General features: G+C 41.7%; 1 protein-coding gene across 6 annotated transcripts in view; it reads right to left on the bottom strand.

The window, feature by feature from the left end:
• Positions 1–15,738, bottom strand: part of ATRN (attractin) — a 157,274-nt gene that overhangs the window by 85,254 nt on the left and 56,282 nt on the right. For all 6 annotated transcript variants that reach the window (XR_014228556.1, XM_082315657.1, XM_082315656.1 and 3 more), the window contains exons 9-15: positions 14,301–14,484; positions 11,846–12,000; positions 7,201–7,285; positions 5,386–5,606; positions 4,121–4,242; positions 3,477–3,615; positions 1,877–2,058 (exon numbers count right to left, since the gene is read on the bottom strand). Coding sequence is in view for 5 of the 6 variants with exons in the window: in XM_082315657.1 (XP_082171783.1) it covers positions 1,877–2,058; positions 3,477–3,615; positions 4,121–4,242; positions 5,386–5,606; positions 7,201–7,285; positions 11,846–12,000; positions 14,301–14,484 (1,088 nt within the window). In the remaining variant the exon portion in view is untranslated. The remainder of the gene's footprint in view (positions 1–1,876; positions 2,059–3,476; positions 3,616–4,120; positions 4,243–5,385; positions 5,607–7,200; positions 7,286–11,845; positions 12,001–14,300; positions 14,485–15,738) is intronic.

Raw genomic sequence — 15,738 nt, 5'->3', positions numbered from 1 at the left:
CGAGGAAGAAAACTAGCAGTTCCCTGTACGACTTAAATGATACAATCTGCCTACTCCACAGTCTGGCTAGAAGACCTCTGCTGTGTAAGAGTGTGTATCTATGGAGGGGGAGAGAGACAGAGCAGGTCAAATCTAAATTACTGCTGCTGGCAATAAAATTCTCAATATGAAGAACTCATTACACAACTATTTCTACCGGCAATTTATTTTTTAGCACACTTTTATTTTGGGGAGAGGCACTTTAACTGTATTGGTACAATATGTTATTTTACTGCTAAAATCTTTTTCCATCAAACCGCTGTGGTGGCGCAGCTGTCCTAGGAAAGCTTTAGCCCATACGTCTTCCCTTACTGCTATATACAACCATCATCTACTTCGAACTGATTTCACGCACTCTAAAACCTTAGAGCTGCGACTTCTAACAGCGACAGAGTTACACAGCACTGTGTGCCAACACCAACGCGTTTGCTTATTATTATTACAAAACGTCTATACACAGCTTACTTAAAAAAGGAGTAACTGCGAAGTAGAGCCTCCTCCAGCCCAGCAGCAGCGTGCCACAGAATGGCAAAAATTCAAGTACCAGATAGAGGTTGGCTTTTTAGCAAAGGCATTTTCCCACAGTACAAGCACTCAATACTAATATCAATTAAAAAGGGCTAATAGGCTCTTTAGATTTCTAAGGCTCACTTTTAAAATGATACTGTAGATAAAAACAAACATACATAAATTAACAATTTTTTTCTCCCCAGTGTAAGGGTTCAAACACTATTAGGGAAGGGTTGCCACGTGTCTTTAGGAATTTACACTACACTTAACCACTGGGATATCCAGAAACACCTGGAGCTGTTCGAACCACGTACTTTTACAATATCCCAGGCTCAGCTTCCTCTCTTTACAGAAGATTTAACAAACAATCTCGTCTAAATTGCACCTTACCTTTTCTTGGCTAAATTGAATCCCCTGTAAAACCTAGTAATTGTTGAAATGCCACTTTAAAATTACAAAGGGAATCAAAGCAGGGAAGGTTCTCATTTCAACAGGGGAGTATTTCTCTTTAGTATTGAAGTATGTTCTCCTCTGAAAAGCAGCAATCCTACTGCCTCCAGTCTCATTTTTCCTATATGAAACTCTGCCCGATTGCCAGCCCTGCCCACGGGGACCCAAGAGGAGCTACCCTGATGCGCCGTCAGCCGCAGCAGCTCTGCAGCCTAAACCAGGATTTCAGCAAAGCTGCACAGCATCGGTCTTTGCTAGGGCTTTAGCACCACCTACACAACCTGCCCTGCATACCTCCACGCTTCTGCCAGGGACTGGGGAAAAAAAAAAAAAAGAAAAATTTATTTTATTGATGTATGAAGAGGGACAGATTCCAATTCACTTCTCACCATCTCCGACAGAGAAGCACCTGCCACTAAATCAAACATAAATAACTCCAAATAAGCCAAGCAGCTCTACGGAGTAAGAAGCCGACATTTTAAACAGCCGCTTTTCTGAGCAGAATAAATAACTTTAAATGCTTTACACTAAACACCTCTGGTGCCCCAAAGGGACCTTTATTTATAAAATATTGTGTACAAGTCACGAGAGGACTCCTGCTGCAGTCATGTATCCCACAAGAGAAATGCGCGTGTGATTTCATTACAGAAAGTGATACCTTTGAGGCACCGTGTATGTTTATATTTATCTTTCCCATTTACATTCTCTACAATTTCAGTTCAAAAGCACCCATAGGGTATGTTGAATTTCAAAAGAAAAATCAGTCCTTTTTAGTTAAGAGGCATGTCTATTCTGTACAGAGCATACAATACCACAGCAAGGACTTTTCCACAGCCAGAGCTTAATTACTCAGGGGACATAAAAGAGAAGCACTCACCGAAGACTGCATCTTCTGCAGCTCCTTTAGAACAAATTCTACCTTTTTCTGGGTCGTGAGAGAAGCCAGCAAAGCGCCGTTGGATCTGCAGGACAGCTTGGCATGATCATAGTTCTCCTTCGCGTTTGTAATTTTCAAGCAGGAGTTGCCAACCAAGTGCCAGTTTGTTCCACAGATATTTTCTGGGGGAGGAAAGAAAGTAAAACCAGAGATGCAAGTGACCTTCACAACGTTCAAAGTAGCGAAAGAGCTCTTTCGCCAAAATAAAACCTACAGCCCCATCCCAAACCAGCACGACTTATCGGCACGCTCAGAAGCATCTATGTATAATAATACCGGAGGAAGAGGAAAGCTGTTTGGGGGAGCTGAAGTGTGATGTTACCATTTAGTTCTCTGCAGTAGGTAGTCAAAGCACTTATTACAACGTCGAATAGTAAAATCATTGTAGAAGAAAGAGTAGAGGAAAGGAAATGAGTATCTTGCTGATGGCTTAAAGCCACTTACTCAACCACAGTTGTTAGGATATCTTTCAACAGAAGAGGGCAGTTGTGATAATCCCATCCACAGGACCAAATTTCCAACATTAATCCCTGTTTCATCTTGAGCACAGCCATGCCAACTGCCGAAGAACTCCTTCTACTTTGCGGTTAATTATTTCCCTCACTCATAACCACCCTGACAAAAAAACCTGATGGACATTTTCAGTGTGAATTGTAGAGCTGATGTCTAGCTCCCAAGTCTTGGTTTAGATTTCTCTAACAGATTGAAAAGCTCTCAAGTGTCAGTTTTTCAGATGGGCTTTTTACACATATGATCAAGTCACCCCCTTTTCTACAACGAATTAACCAGACCAAGCTCTTCATCTATCTCATTAAAAGATGTTTTTCTCGCTCTCATGGCTCTTCTCCAAAGTCTCTTCATTTTTTCTCTCTTCCAGACTAGCAAACACCAGACCTGGACACGTCCAGACCTATCAGAGTTACTACGGGAAGGTTTTCCATGCTCATTAAAAGGTCCTGTCTGTGTTGGTTTTTTCCCTTTCTCTGTATTTTATTAACTGCAAATGTCAATCACTGAAGATGCTATATTTCTCGCCCAGTCACTGGGAAAAAAATCCCCATTACTACAGGGGGACTAATAATCAACTCCCATGAGCTCCCACTGGAAACACTCTAATAAGAGAATTTTCGTTATACACTTTAGGTGTTATTTGCCTAATTCGTCCAGTATGTGCCATTACGCTTTTGCACAATTTTAGTTTCTAAAATTAAATAGCATGCATTATTAAATCTAATACCTTCCAGAAGCCTATTATATCAACAGTACTGCTTTTATCAAATGAAAAGAGAGAGATGAAATACAGCCTAATAATTATACAAATGATCATACTCCTCTTCAGACAACTGGGACTGAAAAATAGTCCATCAGACTTTCTGAATCTACTAGAAATAAAGTTTCATACCAAAGCTGGTATGATTAAACAACATTATTTACTCCAGCTTAGCACTAAAAGATCACAGACAATGGGGTAAAAACAAAAGCAATTTTTGGACTGGGTGAATTTGGGGTTTTTTCTTACCCAAATCCAACCAATACCTACCTGGTAGAGCGATGCACTCCTGATTCCTAGGTTCCCACTGGCAGTTTTGATCCATGGCACAGCTTTTACAACTTGTCTTTTTGTTACAGTAATAGGCAGGGTTATCCTTAGGACAATTGTCATATAGAGTAATAGGAACCTAAAATAAATAGCACAGATGAGGCTTTTCCCTATCCGACCAATGTCGGTTTATAACAGCCATGACTACCACACTAAACCTCACAGTTCAGACCTACAAAGCAACCTATGTATTCAAAAGCTGCCTGTACTGCCTATTCAAGGTATTCCCCCAGGCCACCATCTGACACATTTTCCTTACTAGAGCTTTTACAAAAGGGTTAGTTTTTCTTTATTTTTCCCCTACGGAAGGCTCTATTGACAGCAAACCCAAATGGCTACGTGCCTTACCGAATAATCACACCACCTCTTCCCCTGCCCTCAGCTGCCCTCCTAACTTAAGACAGAGTCCCATGAAAAGCCCTTGGACCAGCTTGAAAAAATTCAAGCATGTTAGCAGCTCAGAGCTACACAAGCACTGGCAATAACGAAACAACAGGGGTCATAACACTGACAGATGAAGGCATCTGGACATTTGATATTTCAAAGGCTAAATTTAAACTACAGAAGTATTAGAGAGACTTTACCTGTTCCTCTGTGCAGTTGTTATGCATTGAGATACACTGGTCAGTGCACCATTGACAGTTGTTTGTATTTGCTGTACAGCTATAGCAGTCTGTAATCTGATCACATTTTTCATTGTCTATAACTATTAAAGAAAAAAACCTGCATGACCAAAAACAGGCATTTCCTGACAGAGCTCTAAGAACTTGATTATATATAGCAAAAGATACAACCAAACAGTAGTGCCTGTAGATTTTCCGTTATCGACTACTTAGTAAATCAGACACTTTCATGTGATTGAACCGATAGAAAATTGCGCTCATTTGCACCACCAATCATTTTTAGCGCCCGAGGATCCGTAAAACACACCACCAGAAAATGCACCAAGACATGGAAGCGCATGAACTAAGACCGGGCATGCACGTTCAGCCAACGCCCAAGCAAAGGACGCCAGAGGACGTTTCACAAGGACAGCAACAACCTCCCACCGCAGGCCCGTTTTGCTGCGAGCCTGGCCTTCAATTACGTGGAGCATTTTCATGCAAAGCTTGAACTTTCCACTTCATCTTGCCAATTGCTTATCGCCTGTGTTTTGTGAAAATTTATTGTACATTGAGAGCCCATCAAAGCAATGTCCCTTTACATCAATTTCTTTTAAATAATTAAAGGCTGCCATCTATTACAGAATCAAGGTTCGTATAATTCAATTCAGAGCAATGAATGCATCAGGATAAAGCGTTGAAAAGTTGTTTAAAAATTATCATAAGGGAGAACACAGGAATCAGACCTTAAAACAAACGTTCTTTTTGTACGCCCCTATCCATATAATACTGTAGAAGGAGAAATAAAGTAACTTTTCTTAAAACGCTCTCCCTGCTGTCTCTCTTGAAGAGCACAGGATAGCACCGCAGGACCCAGATCCCCTTTCCCATGCTCCGTGGTGCTCATCAGCTAATTGCTGGCTGGTTCTGGGAGCAAACATCTACAGAGCAACGGTCCAGGCCTGATTCCTGACTGGTGATGTCTGTTTGAGATAGGAACGTAAGTACAAGCAGTACGGTAGGAAAGAAGTCTGATGAGCAAGCAGCTTCAGGGGGAAGGAGAGGTGGAAACATCTCCAAGCCACTGCAGCCACTTGGTCAGAGGAAGGTCTCCCAAGGCACTTAGAGAAGCAAAACTACAGCCCCGCCATCTTAAACTTGATCCGATCATGGCATACAACTAACGCAAGACAGAAAAGACCCTACGCGCCTTTTGGAAAGGTAAATGGAAAGAACGTGACGCATACCTGGCTTGGGAGGACAGTCTTCAAAGACCTTTTGCTGCTGCACTATCGTCGCCATTTCCCAAGGGACGCAGCGAGGAGGGGCGGCAGCCCACACGCATCTGACGCCGGGACCTGCTCGCAAGCAGGCCGTTTCGTTGTCAAAAGCTTCACATCTCTCGGGCGTGTACTTCAGTATGTCACTCAGGAGGAGGCTGTTGAAGCCTCCAAATACATACATGGTGCTAGACAAAATGCAAGTAAAGAGATAAATATTTGTGCCTGTGTTTACAGACCATGCCCTGCTGCAAGTCAATGTGATTCAAGGTGTGAGCAAGGTGTTTTATTACGTTCCAGCACGTATAAATCCAGGAAGGCGCTCAAGAAAAGGTCGGTCGAGTTCCACTGTTTCAGAGAAGCCAGAGAATCTCAACACATGGGCGTTGAGACAGAGTCAAACCATTCCGAGGTCATGGACCGACCTTCCCCTTCACCCAACACTCTGGGTGACACCTGATCAGCGTGACTATACCTGCAATGCTGCAGAAACGTGGGATCCTCCTGGAAAGAACAGTGGCAAAAGAGGGAGGAAGGCTAAAAATTGGGGACACGGTATCACACCATTAAACCGGCATCCAGAAACTGTGACAAAACGACTCAGTGTTGTCACATCTTGCTACACCGCTGTGACAAAACCACAGTTATTTTCATGGCTGTTAGCAACTGAGCAAAGAGTCATTGTGTCAACTAAAAAAATAAAAAGCCCAAAACAAAATAATATTGGGGGGGGAAGAGGTGTTTTTTTAAACCTTCTTTAGTATCACAACTGCTTCAGGCAAAACATCAAATTTCATTAGTTACACAAAAATGTCACCCAAAAAACCCTGTGCATCCATGCTTGTAAATGTACATTTAAAAAGACAGGGAAGAAGAGCCAATGCAACTGAATAAAAGTTTTGGTTGAATAAAAAGTTTTTTTAATACGATTTTCATCCTATTTTAGGAAAGAACTAAAGCATAGGCTTAACTGCCCCTCGTGGGAGCAAATGCACAGCTGGTCATCGGTATACACTGAAACAAATAGAGAGTGAGTGAGATTTTAGAGACAAAAAAAGAGTATTTAGAAGCAGACCTTCCTTTTAAAGGCAGTGACAGTTATCTGCCCGGCTTAAACTGAGCTTTAAATAATGTTACTGATTTACAGAAAGTATCCTCAAAGGATAAAGGAACCAGAACGCAAGACTCCTAAGAAATATCATTTCTCAAACTTGGTTCCACAGACTCAAATACAGCAACAGATGTTCACCTGAAAGCACGGATATTATTGCAGTGGTGTAATGCTTAACAGCAGAAAGCTCACCCATGATTTCACCTAAATACTGCACATGATGTGACTGGTAAAGAAGAGCCATGCAGGATAAGGTATGTAAACTGAATCATGGAGAAATCTAGAAACCACGAGGGAAAGTACGATTTGGAGATAAGAGTTGCCAGCGCAGCTAAATAAGAAATAGAAATAAGAAACAGAAATATGGATTGAACGAAATTATGAAATAAATAAGAAATAGAAATACATATATAAATAAGAAAAAGGAATAGAAATATGAAAAAATCAAATTTTTGAAAGAACCAAGTGAGCTGAGACAGTTTAGTCCAGTGAAGAAGAAGGGCTGATAGGGACAGGTGGATACTGAAGACATTACAAGAGTGAAGATCTGAGAACTTTGAGAGGTTTGCAACAGATCCTCAACCCTCTGGTCTCAGCGTTACTGATCTACGTGTACACGCTTATTGAGGTATGAAAAATGCCGGCACCCCCCAGCTTGTTTGTAACCTTACCTGTTGTACAGCACGGCAGAATGTCCAAACCTGTTCACATCATGGTGGAGACCCGGGCGAGGAAGAATGGACCACTGATCACAAGCTAGGATCAAGGAAAGCTCATTTCAGAAAAGTTCCTCAGTATAATTAATGATTCGACTTAAGTAGCACGCTTCTTCTGGAAAGATCCCAAAGTACTTTAATAACTACAGAGAGATCATTCTGCCCACCACCAAAATGCAAGTCTCGAATGAAACAGGGCAGTTCACGAAAGCGCTGCGTTATCTTCTTTTGCAAGATTTAAGACGCAGTCTTCGCCCCGGCTGCCGTGGTATGACAGAAAGGGAAGGGAAGGATGCAATGGCTCTGCTCCATCATCGGAACAGCTCATGAAAAAGGAAAGTTTCAGGGCGTTGTGCTGAAGGGGTTATTAGCTTTTTGGCAATCACGTGTAATTAAATGGCGGTGGCTTTAGTTGCTTTTCCTCCTTTACTAGTGGAATTTTTCACTGCATAACAAGTTCAGTTTTTATCTGTTGATATGTGAATTATTTGCAGTTTTGCCCCAAACCAGTATCACTGAGAACAGAGACTTATCTTCTTCCCCCCCTAACCCCCCCCCATTGCAATTATGTTCCTAGAGGGTAGATACCCATGTTTTTAAAAATATTTTTCACTCATCATAGCTCAAGGATTTGCAGTTGTTTTTCTCTTTTAATATAACGTGAGATTATTCCATCGTTTTCTATTAGCATAACATTTATAAGTTCTGCTTCATTTTTTACTTGGTTTCTCAGGTAATTTCTTCCTTTAGGCAGCAGGAAAAAAACAACCCAAGAAATATATAACCCACTGAGCAATCCAAGGAACAAAAGCAAGAAAAGTCAGTCCAATTCATATCACTTAAACTTTGCAAAGTGAATGGGATCACCTTGGGGGCTAGCGTCCCAGAGGCAGTTGTACGCAATTTATGCAATTAAGACAAAAAAGTCAATCTGCTGTGAAGATCTACAAAGCCCTCAAATATTCACAGATTCTTTAATACAAACTACAACTGTTGTGCCATGGACTGAGCCTCTGAAAAAAAGAAGTCCACAAACCCAAACTAGTACAGAGATAAACCAAGAGGGCAAAGAAAACCACCTTACTAGTTCTTCACCAAATTTAATTGCAGAATTGTTGGGTAAAACAACTGATCCTGCAGAAACTTTTGTTCAAGAGTGCTGATAAATAAAAGACATAGGACCCAGCTGGTTGGATTTAATACTCTGATAAATCACTATTTTGAAATTTAGGTTTAAACGTCATTTGCTCAATTTTCAAAGCATTTAACCTAGCCCAGTATCACTCCTGAGACAAGCGTGCGCGGTTCCAATCTTTAACAGGAGACTCCAGCAAAATTGGACAGCAATTTGCAATTTTTTATGCAGCAAGTTGTGAGTTATGTGAGGCCAAGAAACATATTTTTCTAGATTAATAGAAGGCCTGGAATGTTTTGCTTTCTAAACTTCTTTCCCATCTTTAGCTGAAGCTCAAGTATTGGAAAAAGTGAATGATTCTGAAACTACAAAGAATCCTCTCCTTCCTGACTTCCAAGTTAAGCCAAGCCTAAAACCTACAATGAACAAGATTTATTAAATATACTATACAAATAGAACACACATGCTATGAAAACATCCAGTCTCTTTCGATGTTTGTCATCAGAACTGAATTTTTGATGGGGTAAATAAGAGTTTTAATTTCTCTCCTGTAGGGAGAAAAGATCATTATATGTGTATAGCCTTTACATGAATATTTCATGTTGAGTTTTAAAAAAAACAACAAACCATAAAGTTAAAACTTATTTAGGAATGAAAAAGAATGGTTACTTAACCCACAGTAACCGCATTTTGAGACAATCTGCCTGAGAAGTTTCTATTCTTGCTTTAGACAGACCCCATACGCGAGGGACGCGACCCTTCGGAAAGCACAACCCTTGCCTTTGCCCTCCTGGAGACGAACATACAGCGGTGGAAGGGCGGCAGCGCACACGTGGCTCCTGTGCTGCTATGAATTGTCGAGAGGAGGAGGCAGAGGACTCAAGTGAGGCATTTGTCCACCCAGAGACAAAACTGCTGCAGGGTAGGAAACACTTTCATAGAGGCCAGAGAGACCAATTTGGGGGATAGGAAGTGCTAACTAGTCACGGCAGTGTGCAGAATGTAGGAACAATACTGAGACTGCTCTACCCAAGTGCTCACCCAACCTGAACGCCAACACAATCCAAAAGCTTGTCCTGAGAAGCAACAAGAAATGCAGATGCACACAGACAGCTGGACTGCTATCCTGAAACCTTCCAAAATTGGGCGTTACCTGGACGATTTGGATTGAATAAGGTCCAACCTGGTCAAGTGGAGGATAAAAGGATGAGAAGCATTAATGCATTCTCAGATCTACCTGATCCGCTAAACCTCCAGAGAATCTCAGCACACATCTCAGTGCTATCTGTTTGCATCCTACAAACAAAAAAGAAGAAGATAATATGTCCTCACAATACTCAATGCGTGTGGTCTGATTCCTTAGAAATTTGAGGAGAGGAAACCAAAAATTTTATGAGGTAAATAAAACCAGTTACTGCAGAAATAAGTTTTAATGTTAAAGGGAAGACCTATTTTTGAAGCCTTTATTTTAGACTGCATTTTAATTTCAGTTTTCTCCAGTCTTCCAACCATCACTATGATCACTTAGATATTACCGTCATCAACAAGATGTTAAAAATGAGCAAATTAGCCAGATACTCCCTACTTTTATAGTGTGCTCAGACAGCCAACTCCTAAGCCTCTCCTCCGAAGGCACTCAGTATCAATTGACCTTGCTGCTTGGTTTTCTCCTGGGTAGCTTGAGCCTTGGGAGCATCAAGGGATAGATAACAAACACATAAGCATATTAATATTAAAGATGTGACAGCCATATCCATCTGTGGTGGCATGCCACAACGGTCTTTCATATGTACAATGCTTCCCCATGGTATATGGGCTTATTCCCATGGAGACCAACATGAACATGATCAGTATAATTACTGCAGAGATCGTGCATGAAGAACCATCACGTAGGTTTTTTCTGCTATGACACTAATGATCAACCAGCACCCTAACGTATTCCGGGCAGTGCTCCTGGTCCATATGGGATAAGGCAAATCACGTAAAGAAAGGTGCCCTGCCATGAAAAGAAAAGAAAAAATGTTTTGGTTTTTTTTTTTTTTTTTTTTTTTCTGGAGAAAAAAAAAAAAAAAAAAAAGCTGTTCTTTCCAGCCTGAGAGTCTCTGCCTTAAGGAATGAGGGTACTTGAGCACCAGAGCACCTCTCATCCCCGTCATGTGAAGCGCAATCAATGCCAGCTCTAATTCTCAGTGTAGAACTGGTAAGGACTGGTCAAGCTGACTACAACGCTTATTTCATGTAACAGGAAGCTGCCTGTTAACTAAACGGAATCAAAATGGACATCGTTATTGGCATATTTTGCCAAATTAGTGCAATTTGTGTTTTACACCTAATAGTTCAATGGGTCAGGGAAGACAGCAACAGTGATAGATTTTTCTTGCTAAATTTTGCTATCAAAGTTTAAAATAATTACGCTGTCCATGACTGTCAAAATACCTCGTTTTACTTCTTCAAGAAAAAACTCAAAATAAAGCTAGTGAGGAGCACACAATAAATTCCACAGGGATATGACTTGAAATCACAGGAAGCAGACGGGAACGATCCCTGTAACAGACAGCAGAATGGCACAAGGATGCCAAACCCTGCTGCTGAAAGCAATCCATTTGCTTGCATATTCCTTTCACAAACCAGGAGTGACATCTCAGTGGACGGTCACTCCGGGAATTCAGGTTTACATGTTTATTTCAGGGAATCAATCACGAGAGCCCACATTTAAGGAATTCTGAGAGCAGAAGGTAGAATGCGATATGAGCACAGAACGGTGTTTTCCTTCAGCGTGAATTATCTGGATGTGCACGCACCTTCTTTTATACAATTTCTCCTTCTTTTCTTCTTAAACGCGTCTCTGGACTTCAAATTCACAAATGAATGCTGCCCTCTTCTGGCTATTCAACCTCATCAAACCTCAATCTTTCCAAATAAAATCGAATCATTTGGCTTTATTGTTAAATAGTGCTTATGGGGATATTTATGCTTATAAAGCGTACATATAAACAAACTGACATTACAAACAGCACAGCCAAACGAGTCAGCCAGCCCGCAGTTAAAAGAGGAGTGTGCAATGTACAAATCGAGCTTCAGCAGTGTCCAGTGCTTGCGACTGTCCTAACAGCCTGCATTTTTGATAAATCATAGATTAAAACACACTCCAAACATCAGGATAGCTTTATGGCTGAGACAGTAGAACAATACGCCTTCCATTTAAGAAGTAATTTTTAATGCCCAAGTTTCTGTATAAACTGTTGACCAAATAACTGCTGCTGTATTTGCCTAGAAATCACTGCACCAGCTCATTTGCTTGGTAATGCGTAGCAAGCTAAACGAGCCTCTCCTGATTACACATTCTTCTGCAGTATGCTTAGTAGCATTTGGTATAATATACCCAGCATGTAAATTAGTCTTCTCGAAGACAGCTCTTTTTGAATATCCAAGAATTTTTTTACTATTATTTCTGCAAGAACTTACCAATATCATACGCCATAAAATCTGAAGAAAAGCACTTTGCGCCGTGGCTCATGGAGGTGTCGTTGTGCGTGTTTCCTCCAAACACCAGCATGGTTCCGCTCATTATCACAGCCGTGTGCAAATAGCGAAAAAATCTGCTGTCTTTAAGAATTGTCCTTCAGAAATAAAAATATATGTGTTAATGAAACCGATCAGTACCTGGCAAAGACAAAACAATCCAAAAACCCAAGCTGAAGAAGGTTTCAGGGGTGCAGGGAGGAGGGGAGGGAGGGATATTATTTATCTACTTTTTCTAATGAGGTATTTAGCAACTTACTTTCCACACTGTTCAACTCCGCCTGTAATTTCATTCTCTCATCTTCCCATCTGCTTGCCAATTTATAGGAGAAATATATCCATGAAAGCCTCTTTCCAAAGCTATGGATCTTAAAATCATCAATTCCTTCCCTAGGGATTATCAAGTTTTCACACTAACTGGGCTTTTGAGCCTAGTCAGCTAAACCTGCCGATATGGACACTGCCTGGGAGGACTCCGGTATTTTATAGTAACTCTGATTTTATAGTAACCTAAAGAATTCTTTCAAACTGGGCATCATCTCTTGCTCAAAACTAACAAACCTATTTTAAGGAAATCTACGCAGCTGCTGCTAACGGAGCCCCGCAGCTCACTACCCGCAAAACTCAACGCCTCATCCATGACTAAAGCATGGGAAGCATTAATCATACTCGCCGCTGACCTCACCTTTAATCAGCACGATTAACGGCCCTGCACACACAGGGTCACCCTTCGGAGAATTTCCCTACAATTTTGAGAGGGTGGGATGGCAGGAAAAGCCTGGCGCGGCCGCATCCCTGTCGCAGGCAGCGGTGTCGCTGTTCGCAGGCTGTCACAGCAGTTCTGCACAACAGCGGCATCCCAAACGCAGCGTGCACTGAAGCCCAGGCTTTCACAATGAAATATTCAGCACACGGTAGATCAACGGCCTGGACCAGGGACTCGGAAAGCACGCAAGGGCTTTCTGAGCATTACTTTGTCCCTGCCGGGGCTACAGCATTAGACTGTGAAGCTGCCAGTCGAAACACCGGAGGGAATCACAGAATCGTTAAGGTTGGAAAAGACCCTTAAGATCATCGAGTCCAACCGTTAACCCAGCACTGCCAAGGCCACCACTAAACCATGTCCCCAAGCACCACATCTCCCCGGCTTTTAAATCCCCCCAGGGGTGGGGACTCAGCCCCTGCCCTGGGCAGCCTGGGCCAGGCCCTGACAGCCCTTTGGGGGAAGAAGTTTTTCCCAATACCCAACCCAAACCTGCCCTGGCGCAGCTTGAGGCCGTTCCCTCTTGTCCTAAACACGGGGAGAAACACACTTGCCAAAATAAAGATCAGGGGACTGCTTTTTTTGCCCTGCCATGAAATCACAAGAGGGAGAGAGGGCCTAAATTACTGAAGAACAAAAAAAAGAGGAGTCAATGGCACCAAAAAAGCACAGATAAAGACGAGCAGACACTCCTACGCGCCTCACTGCCAGGCGACTGCTCGCCCGCTCCGACAACCCTCCCGAGACTGAGAAAAGAAACGCGACGAAAGGCAGCTGGTGCTGCAGCAGTTCGGAGGAATATTGCCACGTTTGTGACATTTTCTGCCTATTCAGCCAGATTTGCCCGCTCCACGGCTAAACTAGAGGTTCAAATGAACTAAGAAAGGAAGGGTGGTCGTTACTGCACGTACAACAGAGGAGGAAGGAAGGGTTTTGGAAATTAGTCACTAGTTACTGTACTCATCAGTGTGGACTCACAAACAGTTGTTGCAGAAATACAAGCTGTTTTAAACTCTCAAAAAAAGGCGATCGGGTGACTCAAGTTTACATGTGCTAATTCAAAAGACAGTCTCCTTTTTGCCAGGAGCCTTTAAAAACAACTTTCAGAAAAACACGAAATTGAAGAAAATTTATTTCGCCTCTATAGCTCAAAGTTGTGAAGTTTTGCTATAGCTTTTAAATAAAACTCACCTTTGGGCAGAAACAATCATAGAAGATTTCAGCTTAAGAAACGAACGTTTCTAGCAGTTACAGAGCCAGAAGAAAATGGGGTTATAATAGAAAATTCTTTTGCGGTCTTAACTGCAGAATGAATTATCACTCACTTGACTGCAGCAACTGCACGCATATGCACAGTCTGTACTGCTGGCAAGAAAACCCCATCAAATATTTTTCTTTTCAGCTTTAATACAACAATAGATTAAAATGGATTTCTTGGCTCATTCACAGCCTTGATTATATGTGATTATATGATTCTCTATTCATAAAGGGACATAAAAATAACAGATACAAAAGCACACTATCTATCCTAAATGCAGGTAACTACATACTATTGTAGCCTTATCAAATACCCCGTCCTTTTGTCCTCTACGAACAAAAATGACGGGGTGGTATACAGGAGGAAGAACTACTTACCACATACGGGAATCAACTTCATATTTGTACAGGTCATCTGCTAGCCTGTATTTGTTGGCACTGAATGCTTTGTAACCTCCATGGATATAAATTGATCTTGTATTCGGATCGTAAACACTACTGTGGCCATACCCTCCTTGCACCAAAGCTCCGCTCGTCTGTAAAATGTTCCATGTATTTGTGGCTGGGAAATGAAAAATGTGAGTGACAAAATATGGTTAAATTTATCTCCATTAATAACTTATCAACAAATCTGGTTCTGAAACAAATTGGGTTTCCCTTGAGTCAGACCTAGACACCGTCTCTCTCACTTCATATCCAAAAATATTCTCCTTCAAGGAGTTTGTTGTCAAGAAGCATTGTCAAGTCTTTTTAATTAGACCAGAAACATCTCTTCTACAGTCATTTATTACGTTTGGCAGACAAGCTAAGTAAATGAGATAAAAAGTACAGACATAATATACTGCATTTCAATGACATGAAAATGCCAGCACTATGGCTTGATTTGCAACGGTACCCAAGAGCACTTTTATTTCATATGTATATAAAGCCAGACAGCACTGAAGCCAAGTTAAGTATGACCGTGAAGAACACTGCAGTTAAAAACTAATACGTGATTAATGGTCCTATATCTCACTCACTAAAATAACATTGGTTTGAAGCACTCTAGACATAATATAATGGCTAAAATTACAAAATTGCTAAATTACAAAAATGCTAAATTACACACCAAATCTCTGTAGCAAGAGCAGAAAGAAGCCCAAGCACAAGCTTCCTAACTCCAGGGCAGATCAGGCACACAAAAGGCAAAGGAATTGAACAGTCTGCAAGATCCACATGGGAAAACCAGAACAGAAGAACAAATCACTGCCCCACACATCCTGGTTTTCCCTAGCTTTCTCCTAGAGGAAGAAAGCTCGCTCATGTGGACGCCAGCGACTCAGAGCAGACTCCAGCAGATCCTCTGGATCAGGGTGACTGAAGGACAAGGATAACAGGTCAAAAAGTGCAGATAGGGCCACTATTTCTGACACTAACCAGCACATTTCACATTGTGAACCTCCTGTGCTTAACTAACGTTCTCTACCTGGTCAGTGGAGCATGGGACGTGCCTCCGGAGAGCCACTTCAGAGCAGCTTAAGTTAGGCAGCAGTTCAGTTCAACCGGAGAGCTTCCTACACTTCTCCACTGATGACACTGGAAAACTCTGGACCTTCAAGTCAGAGTCTGGACTATTCCCAGAGATATGGGGCAAATGCAAGTCCAGAAAGTCATTCCCTGCTCCCCGAAGCATTCGCTAATCACGACTACTGGAGACAGGGGTATCAGGTTAGGTGGATACTTGGTCCGAATTGTTACAGCCATTCTTGTATTCTCAGGATATAAAAAATAATTTCAAAAGTGTTTGCTTTGTCAGAGGGAAAGTAGAAAATGAATT

This window comes from Platalea leucorodia, assembly GCF_965183815.1.
Source record: "Platalea leucorodia genome assembly, chromosome: 6".
NCBI classification, from domain to species: Eukaryota; Metazoa; Chordata; class Aves; order Pelecaniformes; family Threskiornithidae; genus Platalea; species Platalea leucorodia.
The sequence above is the reverse complement of the archived record's forward strand: the minus strand, read 5'-3'. Positions and strand labels throughout refer to the sequence as shown.